Source organism: Pseudophryne corroboree, chromosome 5 (assembly GCF_028390025.1).
Source record: "Pseudophryne corroboree isolate aPseCor3 chromosome 5, aPseCor3.hap2, whole genome shotgun sequence".
In the NCBI taxonomy this organism is placed as follows: Eukaryota; Metazoa; Chordata; class Amphibia; order Anura; family Myobatrachidae; genus Pseudophryne; species Pseudophryne corroboree.
This window is the reverse complement of record NC_086448.1, coordinates 5,765,777-5,793,613: the sequence shown is the minus strand read 5'-3', so window position 1 is coordinate 5,793,613 and position 27,837 is coordinate 5,765,777. Positions and strand designations below refer to the sequence as shown.

The 27,837-nt window shown below is 47.3% G+C and overlaps 1 protein-coding gene across 1 annotated transcript in view; it reads right to left on the bottom strand.

The window, feature by feature from the left end:
• The window catches only part of BOP1 (BOP1 ribosomal biogenesis factor), a 172,081-nt gene that overhangs the window by 142,021 nt on the left and 2,223 nt on the right, over window positions 1-27,837 (bottom strand). The window contains exon 2 of the mRNA XM_063924732.1: window positions 9,354-9,425. Within this exon, the coding sequence (XP_063780802.1) occupies window positions 9,354-9,425 (72 nt within the window). The remainder of the gene's footprint in view (window positions 1-9,353; window positions 9,426-27,837) is intronic.

Below are 27,837 nucleotides of genomic sequence, written 5' to 3'. Positions count from 1 at the left end.
CCTCCGACCATCTAATCCTGTGCCTCCTTCCCCATCATCTGTGATATACACCCCTCCGACCATCTAATTCTGTGCCTCTGCTCCATCATCTGTGATATACACCCCTCCGACTATCTACTCCTGTGCCTCCTGCTCCATCATCTGTGATATACACCCCTCCGACCATCTAATCCTGTGCCTCCTGCTCCATCATCTGTGATATACACCCCTCCAACCATCTAATCCTGTGCCTCCTGCTCCATCATCTGTGATATACACCTCTCCGACCATCTACTCCTGTACCTCCTCCTCCATCATCTGTGATATACACCCCTCCGACCATCTAATCCTGTGCCTCCTGCTCCATCTGTGATATACACACCTCCGACCATCTAATCCTGTGCCTCCATCTCCACCATCTGTGATATACACCTCTCCGACCATCTAATCCTGTGCCTCCATCTCCACCATCTGTGATATACACCCCTCCGACCATCTAATCCTGTGCCTCCTACCCCATCATCTGTGATATACACCCCTCCGACCATTTCATCTGTGCCTCCATCTCCACCATCTGTGATATACACCCCTCCGACCATCTAATCCTGTGCCTCCTACCCCATCATCTGTGATATACACTCCTCCGACCATTTAATCTGTGCCTCCTCCTCCATCATCTGTGGTATACACCCCTCCGACCATCTAATCCTGTGCCTCCATCTCCACCATCTGTGATATAAACCCCTCCGACCATCTAATCCTGTGCCTCCTCCTCCATCATCTGTGATATACACCCCTCTGACCATCTAATCCTGTGCCTCCTTCTCCATCATCTGTGCTCTACACCTCTCCGACCATCTAATCCTGTGCCTCCTGCTCCATCTGTGATATACACCCCTCCGACCATCTAATCCTGTACCTCCTCTTCCATCATCTGTGATATACACCCCTCCGACCATCTAATCCTGTACCACCTCCTCCATCATCTGTGATATACACCCCTCCGACCATCTAATCCTGTGCCTCCTCTTCCATCATCTGTGCTATACACCCCTCTGACCATCTAATCCTGTGCCTCTTTCTCCATCATCTGTGATATACACCCCTCCGACCATCTAATCCTGTGCCTCCTTCTCCATCATCTGTGATATACACCTCTCCGACCATCTACTCCTGTACCTCCTCCTCCATCATCTGTGATATACACCCCTCCGACCATCTAATCCTGTACCTCCTCCTCCATCATCTGTGGTATACACCCCTCCGACCATCTACTCCTGTGCCTCCTGCTCCATCTGTGATATACACCTCTCCGACCATCTAATCCTGTGCCTCCTGCTCCATCTGTGATATACACCCCTCCGACCATCTAATCCTGTGCCTCCTGCTCCATCATCTGTGATATACACCCCTCCGACCATCTAATCCTGTGCCTCCTGCTCCATCATCTGTGCTATACACCCCTCTGACCATCTAATCCTGTGCCTCCTTCTCCATCATCTGTGATATACACCCCTCCGACCATCTAATCCTGTGCCTCCTTCTCCATCATCTGTGATATACACCTCTCCGACCATCTACTCCTGTACCTCCTCCTCCATCATCTGTGATATACACCCCTCCGACCATCTAATCCTGTACCTCCTCCTCCATCATCTGTGGTATACACCCCTCCGACCATCTACTCATGTGCCTCCTGCTCCATCTGTGATATACACCTCTCCGACCATCTAATCCTGTGCCTCCTGCTCCATCTGTGATATACACCCCTCCGACCATCTAATCCTGTGCCTCCTGCTCCATCATCTGTGATATACACCCCTCCGACCATCTAATCCTGTGCCTCCTGCTCCATCATCTGTGATATACACCTCTCCGACCATCTAATCCTGTGCCTCCTACTCCATCATCTGTGATATACACCTCTCCGACCATCTAATCCTGTGCCTCCTACTCCATCATCTGTGATATACACCTCTCCGACCATCTAATCCTGTGCCGCCTCCTCCATCATCTGTGATAAACATCCCTCCTACCATCTAATCCTGTGCCTCCTTCTCCATCATCTGTGATATACACCTCTCCGACCATCTAATCCTGTGCCTCCTCCTCCATCATCTGTAATATACACCCCTCCGACCATCTAATCCTGTGCCTCCTTCTCCATCATCTGTGCTATACACCTCTCCGACCATCTAATCCTGTGCCTCCTCCTCCATCATCTGTGATAAACATCCCTCCTACCATCTAATCCTGTGCCTCCTTCTCCATCATCTGTGATATACACCTCTCCGACCATCTAATCCTGTGCCTCCTCCTCCATCATCTGTGATATACACCCCTCCGACCATCTAATCCTGTGTCTCCTCCTCCATCATCTGTGACATACACCCCTCCGACCATCTAATCCTGTGCCTCCTTCTCCATCATCTGTTATATACACCCCTCCAACCATCTAATCCTGTGCCTCCTACTCCATCATCTGTGCTATACACGCCTCCGACCATCTAATCCTGTGCCTCCTCCTCCATCAACTGTGGTATACACCCCTCCAACCATCTAATCCTGTGTCTCCTCCTCCATCATCTGTTATATACACCCCTCCAACCATCTAATCCTGTGCCTCCTACTCCATCATCTGTGCTATACACGCCTCCGACCATCTAATCCTGTGCCTCCTACTCCATCTGTGATATACACCTCTCCGACCATCTAATCCTGTTACATGTTAATCTAATCCCAGACACTGGATTGAGGCGAGTATAATTTGATTCACAGGTACCCCGGATCGTCGTATCAGGAGACGTGGCAGTCGGCGGGTCAACATAGGTAAGTATGTGTGTGTCGGCAGGTGTGCAATAAAGTTTTACTCACAAGGTGCGTGTCTCCTGTTTTTATTTGGGTATTTTTTTTCCAGTAGTACTACTACAGGTACCAGCGGGCCCGTTTTTCTCCCGCATGCTGGTAATTGTGGTTCTCCAAGTACCAGCTTGCGGGGGAGGCTTGCTGGGACTTGTAGTACTACAGGAAAAAACAATATTCTTACACTTTTCTCAAGGCTATCAGCCCCCATCTGCAGCCCTTGGATAGGGGGGGGGGGGGGGGGAGACAGCCTCGGGCTTCACCCCTGGCCCTTGGGTGGCTGGGGGGGACCCCTTGATTGAAGGGGTCCCCACTCCCCCAGGGTACCCCGGCCAGGGGTGACTCGTTAGATATTTAATGCCACGGCCGCAGGGCACTGTATAAAAGTGACCTCTGGCTGTGGCATTATCTGTCCAGCTAGTGGAGCCCGATGCTGGTGTAAAAAATACGGGGGACCCCTACGCTTTTTGGCCCCCGTATTTTTTGCACCAGCACCAGGCGCAGAGCCCGGTGCTGGTTTTAAAAATACGGGGGATCCTCTGTCCATTTCCCCCCCGGATTTTTAGAACCAGGACCGGCTCGAAGAGCCCGAGGCTGGTTATGCTTTGAAGGGGGGACCCCACGCCATTTTTTTCCGTGTTTTTTCCCGTTTTTAAAAAAACGGAACAAAATCCGTCAAATCGGCCGTTTTTCGTCAGCGGGACTGTCGAATCCGTTTTTTATTGCATATGGTCAATTTCGGCACCCACTTGCCGAAATTAGACTGTCGAATTGTGTCGAATTGAAAAACGGACGAAAAATTGACGCGATTCGCCGCTAATTGCATATACCCCTTAGTCTCCAATCCCAAGTTTATTAGCAGTCTGTGATGTGGGACAGTGTAGAAAGCCTTACTGAAGTCTAAGTAAAAAAAAAAGGGGGGAGGTTTGGGGAAGGCCGCACAGGATTACTAATTGGACAAAATATAACTACCTCAGAATTGACTGACACTCTTGGGATATTTTTTCCCTTAATTGGTCAATTGTATACCTATAACCAGAATGGTATTATTGGTAACAACACATTTTGACGGTCAGTGGTGCTCCCAAGGGTATAAAAGCACAAATCATGAAGAAGACTACAAAGAAGACAAGATAACTCTGGTAGGGAGCACTCTTATCTGAGGTAACAAAATTATTTTTTGTGTATTAATGAAACTATCTTAAAATTACAAATTTTATTAGATATGCTTTAAAAATTAAAGTCTACATGGTCCGTGTGAATCACTAATAAGTATGTGATCATTTGCGAAAATATATTGAGAGATATGGTCTTATCTAGATGACCTCAGTCAGAACAATTCGATATGTTCAAGTCCGTCTACGTAATAATTCCCTTACCACTGGTGTGTGGCTAAGTAAGGATATGTTAAAAATTGGACAGTGTGACCATCATCTTATCAATTGTATAGCCATGTACAAATTCTCAGGGCAATGAGTTTGAATCATAGGTCACTGATAGATTATTTTTAGTTGGGTCACCTATACACCAGTATGAGGCCCAGTTAACAAAGACAAGTGTCTGTGAAGCCGTTTCTCAGAAATATAGTGGACATGGGCGTACCATCAGTCATGTCATGTATCTCTCTTAGAAATGTAACCATTCGGGAGTGTACCGCATTAGAGGCTTATGTGCAGGTTCAAACCTCTGCACTACCTGTTACAAGGCACCAGAGTACTTGCTATAGTCTCCTTGCTCGATACCTCCTCTTCCTTCCTTCTGGCCAAGTTGGGCGCACCTACCCTCTCTCATTCCTCGTCCTATACCTGCTGGCAAGACGGGAGAACAGCAGAAGGGGGGTCTATCTGTATCTTGGCCACTTCACACACCTCTATGTGTTTAAAGAACAAATTACTATGTTATGAATTCAGCATTCTGAAATTGCTTGGTAGCTGCTGAAAAATTGAGGTATATGTGCCTCATACCTCTGTTAAGACACGATTGTAATCAACATTTTTTTTGAATTCAGCATTCTGAAATTGCTTGGTAGCTGCTGAAAAATTGAGGTATATGTGTCCCCCTTCTGTTCTCCCTGTATACCTCTTCCCTGGGTGCGCTCATTAACTCCTTTGGCCTTCAATACCACCTCTATGCTGATGACACACAACTCTACCTCTCCTCTCCTGATCTGTCCCCCTCTGTCCTCTATCAGGTTTCCAGCTGCCTCTCTGCCAACTCCTCCTGGATGTCTGAGCGCTCTCTGAAGCTCAACATGGACAAAACTGAACTTATTATCTTTCCCCCAGCCAGAGCAACACCCCCTACAAATATCTCTATCACTGTTGACAACACTATCATCTCCCCCGTTCCCCAACTCCGCTGCCTGGGCGTCACTCTTGACTCCTCCCTCTCCGTTGCACCCTACATCCAAGCTCTGGCACAATCCATTGCTCGCATCAGGCCATTTCTCTCCCAGAGTGCAACTAAACTTATCATCCACTCACTGGTCATCTCACGACTTGACTACTGCAATGTTCTCCTCACTGGCCTCACTTGCTCCCACATCGCTCCCCTCCAATCTGTCCTCCACTCTGCAGCTAGGCTCATCTTCCTCTCCCGCCGCTCCCCTTCAACAAAATCTACACTGGCTCCCATTCCCCTACAGAATCCTCTTCACACTCCTCACCCTCACATACAAGGCCATCTCTAATTCCACTGCTCCCTACATCTCCAACCTCCTCTCCCTTCATACTCCCTCCCGCCCACTACGGTCGGCTGATGACCGTCGCCTCTCCTCTGCCTTGGTCACTGCTTCCCATGCACGAGTTCAGGATTTTGCCCGTGCTGCACCCCTTCAGTGGAATGCGCTCCCCCGCTCCATTAGACTCTCCCCGACCTTGCAAAGCTTCAAACGGGCATTGAAAACCCACCTATTCATCAAAGCGTACCCCTCCAATGCATAACCTAGTCCTTAGGCTGCTCCTCCATCCCCCTGCCCCATGCCTTGGACATCTCTGCTTTGCTCGCATACCACCATCAGGCTTCTACCTGCTTGCACCTCGTGTCATCTGTCTGTTGCCCCTCCCCACTAGATTGTTAGCTCTTCAGAGCAGGGCCCTCTTTCCTCTTGTCTAAACCCTCTTCTTGACACATTTCACTCAGCGACCATCTTTACCTGCTTTCTCTCCTGCTGGTAAAGGCCCCTCTCTATCTATGGCCGCCAGCCCCAAGTAGTACAATGATCACTCCCTCGCTACTTACATCTAAGCTGTATTATGTTTTGAGAATTGTGGTGCTCTTTGCTACCTGCACTCCATTTTTGTTATTTATTTCCTGTTATGCTAAGTTTTGTCTCCCTGTACTGTCCTTTATACGGCGCTGCGAAACACTTGTGGCGCCCTATAAATAAAATGTAATAATAATAATACCTCTGTTAAAGCACAATTGTAATCAACAATTCCAAAAAAGGTCTCTTAGTGAGTACGCTGTGAGTTCCTTAGGAGTAGATGATCTCTCAGACATGGGTGGATCCAGTTGTTCAGAGGTTCTCAAACTCGGTCCTCGGGGGCCCACACTGTGCATGTTTTGCAGGTCTCCTCACAGAATCACAAGTGAAATAATGAACTCCGCCTGCGGACCTTTTCAAATGTGTCTGTGAGTAATTAATCCACCTGTGCACCTGCTGGGTTACCTGCGAAACATGCACTGTGTGGGCTCCCGAGGACAGAGTTTGAGAACCTCTGCAGTTGTTGATAATTGAGGTACAATCTCTCTGGTGCAATCATCATATGACTGTTTGACATCAAACAACTGTTTATCCAGATAGCGGTCATTAAGCACTGATACCTTACACCCCTTCCTTAACCCAGTAAGTGGAATGGTTGACAACTGCTGAGAATGGAGGCACATGTACCTCATACCTCTACACAGCAGCGACTGTGATCCATATTAAAGGTAAATTGATTTCTTTCTGAGTGATTAACACATGACTATTTGACATAGAGCTATTAGGGCAGAGGTGGCCAACCCGCGGCTCTCGAGCCGCATGCGGCTCTCTCCTTGTTGTGATGCGGCTCCCGCTCTCTCTCATTCAAGTGACGCGGCTCTTGACTCGCACCGGCACTTGTCTCAGCCTTCCAACAGCCTGCCTCCGTCACAGGAGGCTTGGGAGGCGCCGGCACTGCTCCGCTCTATGCGGGATGTGAAGTTAGGACGTCACATCGCTTAATGAGAGGCGGAGCCGCTGCCACAGGAGAGGATGCAGCTGCGGGACTCGTGGACGCCATTGTAAGTATGCAGTCTAGGCTGCGGCTGGTGTCTAAATGCCACAGCGGAGGAGGGGGTGGTGGTGGAGCCTGGAGCCTGCCATGAGAGCCTGTCTGCATGATGAGGGGGACCCAGGTGCCGCTGTCATCTGTGCGGTGAGGGGGACCCAGGCGCCGCTGTCATCTGTGCGGTGAGGGGGACCCAGGCGCCGCTGTCATCTGTGCGGTGAGGGCGGCCCAGCCAGCACCACGCGCCGTGCGGTGAGGAGATCAGATGCTAAATACCTGCGGGGAGTGAGAGGGGAGGAGGAGGGAATACTCGGGTCTTGGATGTTATGCTGTGTGTGGAGCTGGGGGGAATGCTGACTACTGTGTTTGGATCTGGGGGGGATGCTGGGAACTGTGTTTGGATCTGGGGGGGATGCTGGGAACTGTGTTTGGATCTGGGGGGGATGCTGGCTACTGTGTGTGGAGCTGGGGGGATGCTGGCTACAGTGTTTGGAGCTGGGGGGGATGCTGGCTACTGTGTGTGGAGCTGGGGGGGATGCTGGCTACTGGGTTTGGAGCTGGGGGGGATGCTTGATACTGTATGTGGAGCTGGGGGGATGCTGGATAGTGGATACTGTGTCCCCTGTCACCCCACCTATAATCTGTCCCTGGGCTGGAATGACATGGGAGGGGCTAAAGTGACACATGGAGACGTGTACTATGTGAATCTGACTTTTTCAATTAATTTATGTGGTTTTGAATTTCAAAATTTATTTTATGTTTGTGGGTTTTAAAAAAAACATTTTATGTGGAAGTGTATTTTTCCAGTGTATTTTCTTGTGGAGTGTATTTTATGTGAAACTGGCTTTTTTCGGTGTATTTTCTTTTGATCTGGCTTGTTTCAGTGTATTTTATGTGAATATGGCTTTCTCTATGTTTGCAAAGTAAAAAGGTAAACAAAGTTTTATACTGGGAAGATTGTGTGCAGATGATGTGTTATTTTCTATGTGCTGGGCTCACTACCTGCGTGATTAAAAATGGAGGAGAACGATACACACGGTCATGCTCCTACGAACATCATACTGAAGGCATACACACAAAAATGGGGCGTAGCCTTGTGCCAGCTAGGCCCACGCCCCATTTTTTGGGCGCGCCTTCGGCGCGCACATGACAGTGGCTCTTTCGCTTGACTACAGATATCTTTTGGCTCTTTGCCTCTAACTGGTTGGCCACCCCTGTATTAGGGTATTGTTTGGGATAGTTCTTTTCAAGCACCGGTGCCTCACACCCCTTCATTTTGTATATGCGTGTGATCTAACATAAATGAATCATTTTTTCACACAGGTGGCACCATTACATGACATGACTGATGGTACGCCCATGTCCACTATATTTCTGAGAAACGGCTTCACAGACACTTCTCTTTGTTAACTGGGCCTCATACTGGTGTATAGGTGACCCAACTAAAAATAATCTCAGTGACCTATGATTCAAACTCATTGCCCTGAGAATTTGTACATGTCTATACAATTGATAAGATGATGGTCACACTGTCCAATGTTTAACATATCCTTACTTAGCCACACACCAGTGGTAAGGGAATTATTACGTAGACGGACTTGAACATATCGAATTGTTCTGACTGAGGTCATCTAGATAAGACCATATCTCTCAATATATTTTCGCAAATGATCACATACTTATTAGTGATTCACACGGACCATGTAGACTTTAATTTTTAAGGCATATCTAATAAAATTTGTAATTTTAAGATTGTTTCATTAATACACAAAAATTAATTTTGTTACCTCAGATAAGAGTGCTCCCTACCAGAGTTATCTTGTCTTCTTTGTAGTCTTCTTCATGAAGTCTAGGTAAGCTAGATCCGTGGCTCCACCTTCACCCATCACTGAAGTCACACAGTCAGTAAGATTTGTTTGACATGATCTCCCCCCAGTGAATCCATGCTGTTTGGGATCCAGTAAATTGCTGGATTTGAGATAATCTACAACTCTTTCTTATAAGAGTATTTCCATCAATTTCCCTACTACTGATTTAAGACTCACTGGTCTGTAGTTGTTTGCCTCTTCCTTGCTTCCACTTTTGTGCAGTGGGACTACGTTCGCTCTTTTCCAGTCCTCTGGAATCACTCCTGTAGCTAATGACTGGTTGAATAATTCTGTCAGCGGCTGGACATTGCCACCTCTATAGGACCGATGCATTATAACATACATAAACACATTGCAGCTTACATCAGTGTAATCTGATATGAAGTCTTACCTCTTCATCAGAGGAGTCCTTCTCATACTCATCTTCCTGCACGGTCACCTCAAGCGGCCCTCTCTCACACCCCTACAATAAATCCACAATACATCATGAATGCTGACACAGTGCACCCATTACTACACCATGCCATATACACAAATACACCCAGTAAGTCACTACTGCGCCATGCCATGATAGACAAACCCAGTAAGTCATTACTGCACCATGCCATATATACACACACCCAATAAGTCACTACTGCCCCATGCCATATACACACACCCAGTAAATCACTACTGCACCATGCCATATATATATATATATACACACACACACCCAGTAAGTCACTACTGCACCATGCCATATATACACATCCAGTAAGTCACTACTGCCCCATGCCATATACACACACCCAGTAAATCACTACTGCACCATGCCATATATACACACACCCAGTAAGTCACTACTGCACCATGCCATATATACACACCCAGTAAGTCACTACTGCACCATGCCATATATACACATACCCAGTAAGTCACTAATGCACCATGCAATACACACACCCAGTTAGTAATTACTGCACCATGCCATATACACACACACACCCAATAAGTCACTACTGCCCCATGCCATATACACACACCCAGTAAATCACTACTGCACCATGCCATATATACACACACCCAGTAAGTCACTACTGCACCATGCCATATATACACACCCAGTAAGTCACTACTGCACCATGCCATATATACACACCCAGTAAGTCACTACTGCACCATGCCATATATATACACACACAGTAAGTCACTACTAAACCATGCCATATAAACACACAACCAGTAAGTCACTACTGCACCATGCCATATATACACACACCCAGTAAGTCACTACTGCACCATGTCATATACACACACCCAGTAAATCACTACTAAACCATGCCATATAAACACACAACTAGTAAGTCACTACTGCACCATGCCATATATACACACACCCAGTAAGTCACTACTGCACCATGCCATATATACACAGACCCAGTAAGTCACTACTGCACCATGCCATATATACAGACACCCAGTAAGTCACTAATGCACCATGCAATACACACACCCAGTAAGTCATTACTGCACCATGCCATATACACAGACACCCAATAAGTCACTACTGCCCCATGCCATATACAAACACCCAGTAAATCATTACTAAACCATGCCATATAAACACACAACCAGTAAGTCACTACTGCACCATGCCATATATACACACACCCAGTAAGTCACTACTGCACCAGGCCATATATACACAGACCCAGTAAGTCACTACTGCACCATGCCATATAATAAGAATTTACTTACCGATAATTCTATTTCTCGTAGTCCGTAGTGGATGCTGGGAACTCCGTAAGGACCATGGGGAATAGCGGCTCCGCAGGAGACTGGGCACATCTAAAGAAAGCTTTAGGACTACCTGGTGTGCACTGGCACCTCCCCCTATGACCCTCCTCCAAGCCTCAGTTAGGATACTGTGCCCGGACGAGCGTACACAATAAGGAAGGATTTTGAATCCCGGGTAAGACTCATACCAGCCACACCAATCACACCGTACAACTTGTGATATGAAACCCAGTTAACAGCATGATAACAGAGGAGCCTCTGAATAGATGGCTCACAACAAGAACCCGATTAGTTAACAATAACTATGTACAAGTATTGCAGACAATCCGCACTTGGGATGGGCGCCCAGCATCCACTACGGACTACGAGAAATAGAATTATCGGTAAGTAAATTATTATTTTCTCTGACGTCCTAGTGGATGCTGGGAACTCCGTAAGGACCATGGGGATTATACCAAAGCTCCCAAACGGGCGGGAGAGTGCGGATGACTCTGCAGCACCGAATGAGAGAACTCCAGGTCCTCCTCAGCCAGGGTATCAAATTTGTAGAATTTAGCAAACGTGTTTGCCCCTGACCAAGTAGCAGCTCGGCAAAGTTGTAAAGCCGAGACCCCTCGGGCAACCGCCCAAGACGAGCCCACCTTCCTTGTGGAATGGGCTTTTATTGATTTAGGCTGCGGTAATCCTACCGCAGAATGCGCCAGCTGAATAGTGCTACAAATCCAGCGAGCAATAGACTGCTTAGAAGCAAGAGCACCCAGTTTGTTGGGTGCATACAGGATAAACAGCGAGTCAGATTTCCTGACTCCAGCCGTCCCGGAAAAATAAAATTTACAGGGCCCTGACTACGTCCAGCAACTTGGAATCCTCCAAGTCCCTAGTAGCCGCAGGCACCACAATAGGTTGGTTCAAGTGAAAACCTGAGACCACCTTCGGGAGAAACTCAACTCTGCCCTATCCATATAGAAAATCAGATAAGGCTTTTACATGACAAAGCCGCCAATTCTGACACACGCCCGGCCAAGGCCAACAGCATGACCACTTTCCACGGGAGATACTTTAGCTCCATGGTTTTAAGTGGCTCAACCAATGCGACTTTAGGAAATCCAACACCACGTTGAGATCCAAAAAGTGCCACAGGAGGCACAAAAGGAGGCTGAATATGTAGTACTCCTTTAACCAAAGTCTGAACTTCAGGCAGTGAAGCCAGTTCTTTCTGGAAGAAAATCGACAGAGCCGAAATCTGGACCTTAATGGACCCCAATTTGAGGCCCAAACGTCACCCCTGCTTGCAGGAAGTGCAGGAATCGACATAGTTGAAATTCCTCCGTCGGGGCCTTCATGGCCTCCACCCAAGCAACAAATTTTCGCCAAACGCGGCGATAATGTCTTGCGGTGACATCCTTCCTGGCTATGATCAGGGTAGGGATGACTTCCTTCGGAATACCCTTTTCCTTTAGGATCCGGTGTTCAACCGCCATGCCGTCAAACGTAGCCGCGGTAAGTCTTGGAACAGACAGGGTCCCTGCTGCAGCAGGTCTTGTCTGAGCGGCAGAGGCCAAGGGTCCTCTGCCAGCATCTCTTGCAGTTCCGGGTACCAAGCTCTTCATGGCCATTCCGGAACCCCGAGTATGGTTTTCACTCGTCGCCTTCTTATTATTCTCAGTACCTTGGGTATGAGAGGTAGAGGAGGAGACACATAAACCGACTGGTACACCCATGGTGTCACTAGAGCGTCCCCAGCGATCGCCTGAGGGTCCCTTGACCTGGCGCAATATCTTTTCAACTTCTTGTTGAGGCGGGACGCCATCATGTCCACCCGTGGTCATTCCCAACGGTTTACCCGCATTTGGAAAACTTCTGGATGAAGTCCCCATTCTCCTGGGTGTAGGTCATCGGAGAATCCTTGTGGCTTCTGCCATCGCCATCCTGCTTCTTGTGCCGCCCTGTCTGTTTACATGGGCGACCGCCGTGATGTCGTCTGATTGGATCAGTACCGGCTGGTTCTGAAGCAGGGGCCTTGCTTGTCTTAGGGCATTGTAAATGGCCCTTAGCTGCAGAATATTTATGTGAAGCGAAATCTCCTTGGAAATTTCTTCCCTGTGTGACTGCACCCCAGCCCCGAAGGCTGGCATCCGTGGTCACCAGGACCCAGTCCTGTATTCCGAATCTGCGGCCCACTAGTAGATGAGCCCTCTGCAGCCACCACAGCAGCGACAACCTGTTTCTTGCTGACAGGGTTATCCGCTGTTGTATCTGTACATGGGACCCGGACCATTAGTCCCACAGGTCCCACTGGAACGTCCTTGCGTGGAGTCTTCCGAATGGAATTATGCTTCGTACGAAGCTACCATTTTTCCCAGGACTCGTGTGCATTGATGTACCGACACCTGTCCCGGTTTTAGGATGTCTCTGACTAGAGATGACAACTCCTCGGCTTTTTCCACTGGAAGAAACACTCTTTTCTGGTCTGTGTCCAGAATCATTCCCAGGAACAGAAGACGTGTCGTCGGGACCAGCTGTGACTTTGGAATATTGAGAATCCAGTCCTGCTGTTGTAGCTCTTCCCGAGAGAGTGCTACCCCCACTACCAACTGTTCTTTGGACCTCGCCTTTATCAGGAGATCGTCCAAGTACGGGATAATAAAAACTTCCTTCTTGCGAAGGAGTATCATCATTTCGGCCATTACCTAGGTAAAGACCTTCGGTGCCGTGGACAACTCCAACGGCCGCGTCTGGAACTGATAGTGACAGTCCTGTACCACACATCTGAGGTACTCCTGGTGAGGAGGGTAAATGGGGACATGGAGGTACGCATCCTTGATGTCCAGGGAGACCCTGTAATCCCCCTCGTCCAGGCTCGTAATAACCGCCCTGAGCGATTCCATCTTGAACTTGAATCTTCTGATATAAAAGTTCAAGTATTTAAATTTCAAGATGGGTCTCACCGAACCGTTGCGGTACCACAACCACTGTGGAATAGTAACCCCTTCCTTGCTGAAGGAGGGGCACCTTGACAATCACTTGTTGTGATTATAGTGTTGAATATCCACCAACACCGTCTCCCTGGCAGAGGGAGGTGCCGGTAAGGCAGATTTTAGGAAACGGCGGGGGGAAGAACGTCTCGAACTCCAGCCTGTACCCCTGAGATACTACTTGAAGGACCCAGGGATCTATGTGAGAGAGCCCACTGTCCGCTGAAATATCTGAGACGGGCCCCCACCGTACCCGGGTCCGCCTGAGCAGCCCCAGCACCATGCTGTGGACCTACCGGACGCAGGGAGGACTTCTGCTCTTGGGAACTAGCTGTGTGCTGCAGCTTTTTCCTCTACCTTTGCCTCTCGGCAGAAAGGATGAGCCTCTAGCCCACTTGCTTTTCTGGGGCCGAAAGGACTGTACTTGATGATACGGTGCTTTCTTTTGTTGTGGGGTAACCTGTGGCAAAAAAATTAATTTCCCAGCAGTAGCTGTGGAAACGAGGTCTGAAAAACTATCCCCAAACAGTTTTACCCCCTTATAGGGCAACTTCCATGTGCCGATTCGAGTCGGCATCGCCTGACCATTGCCAAGTCCATAACCCCCGTCTGGCGGCAATGGACCTAGCGCTTATTTTTGATGCCAGCCGGCAAATATCCCTCTGTGCATCACGCATGTATAAGACCACGTCTTTTATATGCTCTATTTTCAGCAAAATATTGTCCCTATCCATAGTTATTTTCCGACAGGGAATCTGACCACGCAGCGGGAGCACTGCACATCCATGCCGAAGCAACGGCTGGTCGCAATATAATGCCCTAGTGTGTGACCATATCTTATAGGGTAACCTCCTGCTTTCTAACAGCAGGTTCCTTCAGGGCGGCCGTATCCGGAGACGGTAGTGCCACCTTTTCTGATAAGCGTGTAAGCGCTGTATCTACCCTATGGGGTGTTTCCCCGCGTGACCTATCCTCTGGCGGGAAAGGGTACGCTGCCAATAACCGTTTAGAAATTATCAATTTCTTACCGGGGGAAGACCACGCTTCCTCACACACCTCATTTAATTTCTCAGATGCAGGAAAAACTACTGGTAGTTTTCTCTCACCAAACATAATACCCTTTTATGTGGTACCTGGGGTATAATCATAAATGTGTAATACATTTTTCATTGCCTCAATCCTGTAACGGGTGGACCTATTTGGAGGGTACACCAGTCTCATCGATGTCGACACTGGAGTCAGTATCCGTGTCGACATCTGTGTCTGTTATCTGAGGTAGCGGGCGTTTTTAGAGCCCCCCATGACATTTGAGACGCTGGAACAGGCACAAGCTGAGTAGCCGGCTGTTCCGTGTCGTCGACCTTTTATGTAAGGAGTTGACACTTTCACGTAATCCTTCCATAAGTTCAACCACACCGGTGTCGACCCCGCAGGGGGTGACAACATATTTACAGGCATTCGCTCCGCCTCCACCTCATTATCCTCCACATACCTGTCGACACAGCCGTACCGACACACAGCACACACACAGGGAATGCTCTGATAGAGGACAGGACCCCACAAAGCCCTTTGGGGAGACAGAGGGAGAGTATGCCAGCACACACCAGGGAGCTATATATCACAGGGATAGCACCTATAAAAGAGTGTTTTCCCTTATAGCTGCATATATATTGTATACTGCGCCTAAATTGTGCCCCCCCCCCCTCTCTTTTTAACCCTTTCTGTAGTGTATTAACTGCAGGGGAAAGCCAGGGAGCTTCCCTCCAACGGAGCTGTGAGGGAAAAATGGCGCCAGTGTGCTGAAGGAGATAGCTCCGCCCCTTTTTTGCGGACTTTCCCCCCGCATTTTTATGGAATCTGGCAGGGGTTAATATACATACATATAGCCCTGGGGGTTATATGTGATGTATTTTTGCCAGCCAAGGTGTTTATATTGCTGCTCAGGGCGCCCCCCCCCCCAGCGCCCTGCACCCTCAGTGACCGGAGTGTGTGGTGTGCATGAGGAGCAATGGCGCACAGCTGCAGTGCTGTGCGCTACCTTGGTGAAGACTGAGGTCTTCTGCCGCCGATTTTCCGGACCTCTTCTGTCTTCTGGCTCTGTAAGAGGGCCGGCGGCGCGGCTCTGGGACCGGACTCCGAGGCTGGGCCTGTGTTCGGTTCCTCTGGAGCTAATGGTGTCCAGTAGCCTAAGAAGCCCAATCCACTTTGCACTCAGGTGAGTTCGCTTCTTCTCCCCTTAGTCCCTCGATGCAGTGAGCCTGTTGCCAGCAGGTCTCACTGAAAATAAAAAACCTAAAACTAACTTTTTCTAAGAAGCTCAGGAGAGCCTCCTAGATTGCACCCTGCTCGGTCGGGCACAAAAATCTAACTGAGGCTTGGAGGAGGGTCATAGGGGGAGGGGCCAGTGCACACCGGGTAGTCCTAAAGCTTTCTTTAGATGTGCCCAGTCTCCTGCGGAGCCGCTATTCCCCATGGTCCTTACGGAGTTCCCAGCATCCACTAGGACGTCAGAGGAATACACACACCCAGTAAGTCACTAATGCACCATGCAATACACACACCCAGTAAGTCATTACTGCACCATGCCATATACACACAGTAAATCACTACTGGACCATGCCATATATACACACACACACACACACACACACACACACACACACACACACACACACACACCCCAGTAAGTCACTACTGCACCATGCCATATATACACAAACCCAGTAAGTCACTACTGCAGCATGCCATATATGCACACACCCAGTAAATCACTACTGCACCATGCCATATATACACACACCCAGTAAATCACTACTGCACCATGCCATATATACGCACACCCAGTAAATCACTATTGCAAAATGACATAAATACACGCACCCAGTAAGTCACTACTGCACCATGCCATATATACACAGCCCAGTAAGTCACTACTGCACCATGCCATATATACACACACCCAGTAAATCACTACTGCACCATGCCATATATACACACACACCCAGTAAGTCAATACTGCACCATGCCATATATACACAGCCCAGTAAGTCACTGCTGCACCATGCAATACACACACACACACACACACACACACACACACACACACACACACACACAGTAAGTCACTGCTGCACCATGCCATATACACACACACCCAGTAAGTCACTACTGCACCATGCCATATACACACACACCCAGTAAGTCACTACTGCACCATGCCATATACACACACCCAGTAAATCACTGCTGCGCCATGCCATATATACACACACACACACACACACACACACACACACCCAGTAAGTCACTACTGCACCATGCCATATATACACACCCTAGTAAGTCACTACTGCACCATGCCATATATACAGACACCCAGTAAGTCACTAATGCACCATGCAATACACACACCCAGTAAGTCATTACTGCACCATGCCATATACACACACACCCAATAAGTCACTACTGCACCATGCCATATATACACACACCCAGTAAGTCACTACTGCACCATGCCATATACACACACACACCAGTAAATCACTGCTGCACCATGCCATATATACACACACCCAGTAAGTCACTACTGCACCATGCCATACACACACCCAGTAAGTCATTACTGCACCATGCCATATACACAGACACCCAATAAGTCACTACTGCCCCATGCCATATACAAACACCCAGTAAATCATTACTAAACCATGCCATATAAACACACAACCAGTAAGTCACTACTGCACCATGCCATATATACACACACCCAGTAAGTCACTACTGCACCATGCCATATATACACAGACCCGGTAAGTCACTACTGCACCATGCCATATATACAGACACCCAGTAAGTCACTAATGCACCATGCAATACACCCCCCCAGTAAGTCATTACTGCACCATGCCATATACACACACACACAGTAAATCACTACTGGACCATGCCATATACACACACACACACACACACACACACACACACACACACACACACACACACACACACACACACACACACACACCCCCCCCAGTAAGTCACTACTGCACCATGCCATATATATACACACACCCAGTAAGTCACTACTGCACCGTGCCATATATACACAAACCCAGTAAGTCACTACTGCAGCATGCCATATATATACACACCCAGTAAATCACTACTGCACCATGCCATATATACACACACCCAGTTATTCACTACTGCACCATGCCATATATACGCACACCCAGTAAATCACTATTGCAAAATGCCATATATACACGCCCCCAGTAAGTCACTACTGCACCATGCAATACACACACCCAGTAAGTCATTACTGCACCATGCCATATACACACACACCCAATAAGTCACTACTGCCCCATGCCATATACACACACCCAGTAAATCACTACTAAACCATGCCATATAAACACACAACCAGTAAATCACTACTGCACCATGCCATATATATATATATATATATATATATATATATATATATATATATATATATATATACACACACACACACACCCAGTAAGTCACTACTGCACCATGCCATATATACACAGACCCAGTAATTCACTACTGCACCATGCCATATATACACACACCCAGTAAGTCACTAATGCACCATGCAATACACACACCCAGTAAGTCATTACTGCACCATGCCATATACACACACACCCAATAAGTCACTACTGCCCCATGCCATATACACACACCCAGTAAATCACTACTAAACCATGCCATATAAACACACAACCAGTAAATCACTACTGCACCATGCCATATATATATATATATATATATATATATATATATACACACACACACACACACACACACACACACACACACACCCAGTAAGTCACTACTGCACCATGCCATATATACACAGACCCAGTAATTCACTACTGCACCATGCCATATATACACACACCCAGTAAGTCACTAATGCACCATGCAATACACACACCCAGTAAGTCATTACTGCACCATGCCATATACACACACACAGTAAATCACTACTGGACCATGCCATACACACACACACACACACACACACACACACACACACACACACACACCCAGTAAGTCATTACTGCACCATGCCATATACACACACACCCAGTAAGTCACTACTGCACCATGCCATATACACACACACACCAGTAAGTCACTACTGCACCATGCCATATACACACACACCAGTAAATCACTGCTGCACCATGCCATATATACACACACCCAGTAAGTCACTACTGCACCATGCCATATATACAAACACCCAGTAAGTCACTACTGCACCATGCCATATACACACACCCAGTAAATCACTGCTGCACCATGCCATATACACACACCCAGTAAGTCCCTACTGCACCATGCCATATACACACAACCAGTAAATCACTACTGCACCATGCCATATACACACACCCAGTAAGTCACTATTGCACCATGCCATATACACACACCCAGTAAGTCACTACTGCACCATGCCATATATACACAGCCCAGTAAGTCATTACTGCACCATGCAACACACACACACACACACACACACACACACACACAGTAAGTCACTACTGCACCATGCCATATACACACATCCAGTAAGTCACTACTGCACCATGCCATATATACACACACCCAGTAAGTCACTACTGCACCATGCCATATATACACACACCCAATAAGTCACTACTGCACCATGCCATATATACACACACCCAGTAAGTCACTACTGCACCATGCCATATATACACACACACCCAGTAAGTCACTACTGCACCATGCCATATATACACACACACCCAGTAAATCACTACTGCACCATGCCATATATACACAGCCCAGTAAGTCACTGCTGCACCATGCAATACACACATACACACACCCAGTAAGTCACTGCTGCACCATGCCATATATACACACACACCCAGTAAATCACTATTGCAACATGCCATATATACACGCACCCAGTAAGTCACTACTGCACCATGCCATATATACACAGCCCAGTAAGTCACTGCTGCACCATGCAATACACACACACCCAGTAAGTCACTACTGCACCATGCCATATATACACACACCCAGTAAATCACTATTGCAACATGCCATATATACACGCACCCAGTAAGTCACTACTGCACCATGCCATATATACACAGCCCAGTAAGTCACTGCTGCACCATGCAATACACACACACACACACACACACACACACACACACACAGTAAGTCACTACTGCACCATGCCATATATACAAACACCCAGTAAGTCACTACTGCACCATGCCATATACACACACCCAGTAAATCACTGCTGCACCATGCCATATACACACACCCAGTAAGTCTCTACTGCACCATGCCATATACACACACCCAGTAAGTCCCTACTGCCCAATGCCATATACACACACCCAGTAAGTCCCTACTGCACCATGCCATATACACACACCCAGTAAATCACTACTGCACCATGCCATATATACACACACCCAGTAAGTCACTACTGCACCATGCCATATACACACACCCAGTAAGTCACTACTGCACCATGCCATATATACAAACACCCAGTAAGTACCTACTGCACCATGCCATATACACACACCCAGTAAATCACTGCTGCACCATGCCATATACACACACCCAGTAAGTCCCTACTGCACCATGCCATATACACACACCCAGTAAATCACTACTGCCCCATGCCATATATACACACCCAGTAAATCACTATTGCACCATGCCATATACACACACCCAGTAAGTGACTACTACACCTTGCCATATATACAAACACCCAGTAAGTCACTACTGCACCATGCCATATACACACACCCAGTAAATCACTGCTGCACCATGCCATATACACACACCCAGTAAATCACTGCTGCACCATGCCATATACACACACCCAGTAAGTCACTACTGCACCATGCCATATACACACACCCAGTAAATCACTGCTGCACCATGCCATATACACACACCCAGTAAGTCACTACTGCACCATGCCATATACACACAACCAGTAAATCACTACTGCACCATGCCATATACACACACCCAGTAAGTCACTATTGCACCATGCCATATACACACACCCAGTAAGTCACTACTGTACCATGCCATATATACACAGCCCAGTAAGTCATTACTGCACCATGCAATACACACACACACACCCACCCAGTAAGTCACTACTGCACCATGCCATATACACACACCCAGTAAGTCACTACTGCACCATGCCATATATACACACACCCAGTAAGTCACTACTGCACCATGCCATATATACACACACCCAGTAAGCCACTACTGCACCATGCCATATATACACAGCCCAGTAAGTCACTGCTGCACCATGCAATACACACACAGTAAGTCACTACTGCACCATGCCATACATACACACACCCAGTAAGTCATTACTGCACCATGCCATATATACACACACCCAGTAAGTCACTGCTGCACCATGCCATATACACACACCCAGTAAGTCACTACTGCACCATGCCATATATACACACACCCAGTAAGTCACTAATGCACCATGCAATACACACACCCAGTAAGTCATTACTGCACCATGCCATATACACACACACAATAAGTCACTACTGCCCCATGCCATATACACACACCCAGTAAAATCACTACTGCACCATGCCATATATACACACACCCAGTTAGTCACTACTGCACCATGCCATATATACACACACCCAGTAAGTCACTACTGCACCATGCAATACACACACCCAGTAAATCACTGCTGCACCATGCCATATATACACACACACACAGTAAGTCATTACTGCAGCATGCCATATATACACACACCCAGTAAGTCACTACTGCACCATGCCATATACACACACCCAGTAAATCACTGCTGCACCATGCCATATATACACACACACAGTAAGTCATTACTGCAGCATGCCATATATACACACACACCCAGTAAGTCACTACTGCACCATGCCATATATACACACACCCAGTAAGTCACTACTGCACCATGCCATATACACACACCCAGTAAGTCACTACTGCCGCATGCCATATATACACACACCCAGTAAGTCACTGCTGCACCATGCCATATACACACACACCCAGTAAGTCACTGCTGCACCGTGCCATATACACACACCCAGTAAATCACTACTGTACCATGCCATATATACACACACCCAGTAAGTCACTACTGCACCATGCCATATACACACACACCCAGTAAGTCACTACTGCACCATGCAATACACACACACCCAGTAAGTCACTACTGCACCATGCCATATATACACACACCCAGTAAGTCACTACTGCACCATGCAATACACACACACCCAGTAAGTCACTACTGCACCATGCCATATATACACACACCCAGTAAGTCACTACTGCACCATGCAATACACACACACACCCAGTAAGTCACTACTGCACCATGCCATATATACACACACCCAGTAAGTCACTGCTGCACCATGCCATATATACACACACCCAGTAAGTCACTACTGCACCATGCCATATATACACACACCCAGTAAGTCACTACTGCACCATGCCATATACACACACCCAGTAAATCACTGCTGCACCATGCCATATACACACACCCAGTAAGTCACTACTGAACCATGCCATATATACACACACCCAGTAAGTCACTACTGCACCATGCAATACACACACACCCAGTAAGTCACTACTGCACCATGCCATATATACACACCCAGTAAGTCACTACTGCACCATGCCATATACACACACCCAGTAAGTCACTACTGCACCATGCAATACACACACACACACCCAGTAAGTCACTACTGCACCATGCAATACACACACACCCAGTAAGTCACTACTGCACCATGCCATATACACACACCCAGTAAGTCACTACTGCACCATGCCATATACACACACCCAGTAAGTCACTACTGAACCATGCCATATATACACACACCCAGTAAGTCACTACTGCACCATGCAATACACACACACCCAGTAAGTCACTACTGCACCATAGCATATATACACACACCCAGTAAGTCACTGCTGCACCATGCCATATATACACACACCCAGTAAGTCAGTACTGCACCATGCCATATATACACACACCCAGTAAGTCACTACTGCACCATGCCATATATACACACACCCAGTAAGTCACTGCTGCACCATGCCATATATACACACACCCAGTAAGTCACTGCTGCACCATGCCATATATACACACACCCAGTAAGTCACTACTGCACCATGCAATACACACACACACCCAGTAAGTCACTACTGCACCATAGCATATATACACACACCCAGTAAGTCACTGCTGCACCATGCCATATACACACACAGCCCAGTGAAAACATTAAATAATGAAAATAGATCTACATACATATACAGTCCGTTCCTGACACAGGGACTCGTCAATCCACGAGATAATCACTACAATATTTTTCACCTTCATGGACAACAGCGGCGTTTGTTATTCACAGCTCTGTGTACGTCACCAGTATGCAGGCCTTTATGTCGGCATGTATGTCGGCATGTATGTCGACATTTCGGACCACTCAGTCCATTTTTAAGCCCACCAGCTTCTCAGCAGCACATGCAACACCACCACTGTCACAATAGTCCTGACAGTGGTGACGCTGCACACAGAGGTGCGAATAACAAACGCCGCTAGTCTTCATGACTGAGAACAACCTAAAGGTGAGAAATATAGAAGTGATTCTCTCTGGAGGATTGGTGAGAGCCCTGTGACAAACGTGGTCTCCGCCTCACAGCAGACAATTATATGGCCCTGAGCAGGTGCTGATATCACGGAGTGTAAGGACCCCCCGGATCAGAGAGGCCTTGCCGTCTGGCCTGGAGGCTTAACTTATCTTTGCAAATATATGTTACCAATATCTCTGAATTATCCACTACCACAGTGTTCAAATCTTATTACTAATGCCCCTTGGTGCTATTGTGTATCGTCACAGTACAAGGCACTCCTATCCATGGACGTAAAGGGCTGAACATTAGCTTGGAACTTGGTGTGTGTGTGTGTGTGTGTGTGTGTGTGTGTGTGTGTGTGTGTGTGTGTGTGTGTGTGTGTGTGTGTGTGTGTGTATATAATTTTTTTTTTTTTATTACATACAGTTTTAAATAAAAGTGTTAGTTAGTTTATTTTTATCTCTTACCAAAATGCAAAGTGAATGAACAGAAGAGAGATCTAAGTCAATCCGGCAGGTACTTACCCATCATGCACTACCATCAGGGAGGCGTCTGATTGGCTCCAAATTTATTCTGCAACGACCCCAAACATACAGCCAATGTCATTAAGAACTATCTTCAGAGTAAAGAAGTAGAAGGAGTCCAGGAACTGATGATGTGACCCCCACAGAGCCCAGAAGGAACTGTGTGCAAGTGTACCTAGAAGAATTGATGCTGCTTTGAAGACCAAAGGTGGTCACACCAAATAGTGATGTGATTTACATTTCTCTTCTGTTCATTCACTTTGCATTGTGCTAATGGATTAAAAAAACAACTACCTGTATTAACACTTTTATTTGTGAAAGCATTCTTACAGCATTGTTTCCACACCTGCCTAAAACTTTTGCACAGTCCTGTATGGGGAAAAAAAAATAAGAATTTACTTACCGATAATTCTATTTCTCGTAGTCCGTAGTGGATGCTGGGGACTCCGTCAGGACCATGGGGAATAGCGGGCTCCGCAGGAGACAGGGCACATCTAAAAAGCTTTTTAGGTCACATGGTGTGTACTGGCTCCTCCCCCTATGACCCTCCTCCAAGCCTCAGTTAGGTACTGTGCCCGGACGAGCGTACACAATAAGGAAGGATCTTGAATCCCGGGTAAGACTCATACCAGCCACACCAATCACACCGTACAACTTGTGATCTGAACCCAGTTAACAGTATGATAACAAAACGAAGTAGCCTCTGAAAAAATGGCTCACAACAATAGTAATAACCCGATTTTTGTAACAATAACTATGTACAAGCATTGCAGACAATCCGCACTTGGGATGGGCGCCCAGCATCCACTACGGACTACGAGAAATAGAATTATCGGTAAGTAAATTCTTATTTTCTCTAACGTCCTAGTGGATGCTGGGGACTCCGTCAGGACCATGGGGATTATACCAAAGCTCCCAAACGGGCGGGAGAGTGCGGATGACTCTGCAGCACCGAATGAGAGAACTCCAGGTCATCTTTAGCCAGAGTATCAAATTTGTAAAATTTTACAAACGTGTTCTCCCCTGACCACGTAGCTGCTCGGCAAAGTTATAATGCCGAGACTCCTCGGGCAGCCGCCCAGGATGAGGCCACCTTCCTTGTGGAATGGGCATCTACATATTTCGGCTGTGGCAGGCCTGCCACAGAATGTGCAAGCTGAATAGTGCTACAAATCTAGCGTGCAATAGACTGCTTAGAAGCAGGAGCACCCAGCTTGTTGGGTGCATACAATATAAACAGCAAGTCAGACTTTCTGACTCCAGCCGTCCTAACTATATATATATATATATATATATATATATATATATATATATATATATATATATATATATATATATATTTATATTTTTAGGGCCCTGACAACGTCTAGTAACTTGGAGTCCTCCAAGTCCCTAGTAGCCGCAGGCACCACAATAGGTTGTTTCAGGTGACAACGCTGACACCCCTTTAGGAAGAAACTGGAGACGAGTCCCAGTTCTGCCCTGTTCAAATGGAAAATTCTAATATGGGCTTTTGTAAAACAAAACCGCCCATTCTTTTTGACAATCGCCTGGCCGAGGCCAGGACTAACAACATGGTCACTTTCCATGTGAGATATTGGTCAACAGCATGGTCACTTTCCATGTGAGATATTTCAAATCCACAGATTTTAGCGGTTCAAACCAATATGATTTTAAGGAATCCCAACACTATGTTGAGATCTCACGGTGCCCCTAGAGGCACAAAAGAACTGTATATGGAATACACCCTTTACAATCTGGACTTCAGGAACTGAAGTCAATTTTTTCTGGAAGAAAATCTACAGGGCCGAAATTTAAATCTTAATGAACCCCAATTTGAGACTCAAAACACTCCTGTTTTCAGGAAGTGCAGAATCGACCTAGTTGAATTTCCTTCGTGGAGCCTTCCTGGCCTTACCCACGCAACATATTTTCACCACATGTGGTGATGACGTTGTGCGGTCACCTCCTTCCTGGCTTTGACCAAGGTAGGTATGACCTCTTATGGAATGCCTTTTTCCCTTCAGAATCCGGTATTCAACCGCCATGCCGTCAAACGCAGCCGCGGTAATTCTTGGAAAAGACATGGTACTTGCTGAAGCAAGTCCCTTCTTAGCTCCCCAGGCCCTTAGTCCTCTGTGAGCATCTCTTGAAGCTCCGGGTACCAAGTCCCTCTTGGCCCATCCGGAGCCACTAGTATAGTTCATACTCCTCTATGTCTTATAATTCTCAATACCTTGGTTATGAGAAACAGAGGAGGGAACCCATACACTGACTGGTACACCCACGGTGTTACCAGAACATCCACAGCTATCGCCTGAAGGTCTCATGACCTGGCGGAATACCTGTCCCGTTTTTCGGGCGGGACGCTATCATGTCCACCTTTGGTCTTTGCCAACGGTCCACAATCATGCTGAAAAACTTCCCTATGAAGTTTCCACTCTCCCGGGTGGAGGTCATGCCTGCTGAGGAAGTCTGCTTCCCAGTCGTCCACTCCCGGAAAGAACACTGCTGACAGTGCTATCACATGATTTTCCGCCTAGCGAAAAATCCTTGCAGTTTTGTCACTGCCCTCCTGCTTCTTGTGCCGCCCTTTCTGTTTACGTGGGCGACTGCCGTGATGTTATCCCACTGGATCAATACCGGCTGACCTTGAAGCAGAGGTCTTGCTAAGTTTAGAGCCTTATAAATTTGGTCTAAGCTTATTTATGCAGAGAGAATTCTCCAGACTTAATCACACTTCCCTGGAAATTTTTTCCCTGTGTGACTGTTCTCCAGCCTCTCAGGCTGGCCTCCGTGGTCACCGGCATCCAATCCTGAATGCCAAATCTGCGGCCCTCTAGAAGATGAGCACTCTGTAATCACCACAGGAGAGACACCCTTGTCCTTGGATATAGGGTTATCCGCTGATGCATCTGAGGATGCGATCCGGACCATTTGTCCAGCAGATCCCACCGAAGAGTTCTTGCGGGAAATCTGCCGAATGGAATTGCTTCGTAATAAGCCACCATTTTTACCAGGACTCTTGTGCAATGATGCACTGACACTTTTCCTGGTTTTAGGAAGATCCCGATTAGCTCGGAGAACTCCCTGGCTTTCTCCACTGGGAGAAACACGTTTTTCTGGACTGTGTCCAGAATCATCCCTATGAACAGTAGACGTGTCATCGGAAAAAGCTGCGATTTTGGAATATTTAGAATCCACTCGTGCTGACGTAGAACTACTTAAGATAGTGCTACTCCGACCTCCAACTGTTCTCTGGACCTTGCCCTTATCAGGAAAGCGTCCATGTTTCCTTTTAAGAAAAATCATCATTCCGGCCATTACCTTGGTAAAGACCCGGGGCGCCGTGGACAACCCAAACGGCAGCGTCTGAACTGATAGTGACAGTTCTGTACCAGGAACCTGAAGTACCCTTGGTGAGAAGGGCAAATTTGGACCTGTAGGTAAGCGTCCCTGATATCCAGTGACACCATATCGTCCCCTTCTTCCTGGTTCGCTATCACTGCTCTGAGTGACTCCATCTTGATTTGAACGCTTGTATGTAAGTGTTCAAATATTTCAGATCTCACCGAGCCGGTTGGCTTCAGTACCACAATATAGTGTGGAATACTACCCCCTTCCATGTTGTAAGAGGGGTACTTTGATTATCACCTGCTGGGAATACAGCCTGTGAATTGTGTGAGGGGGAGATGTCTCGAATTTCCAATGTACACCTGGGATACTACATGTAGGATCCCGGAGTTCCCTTGTGAGTGAGCCCCCTGCGTACTGAAACTCTTGAGATGACCCCCTACCGCACCTGAGTCCGCTTGTACGGCCCCAGCGTTATGCTGCGGAC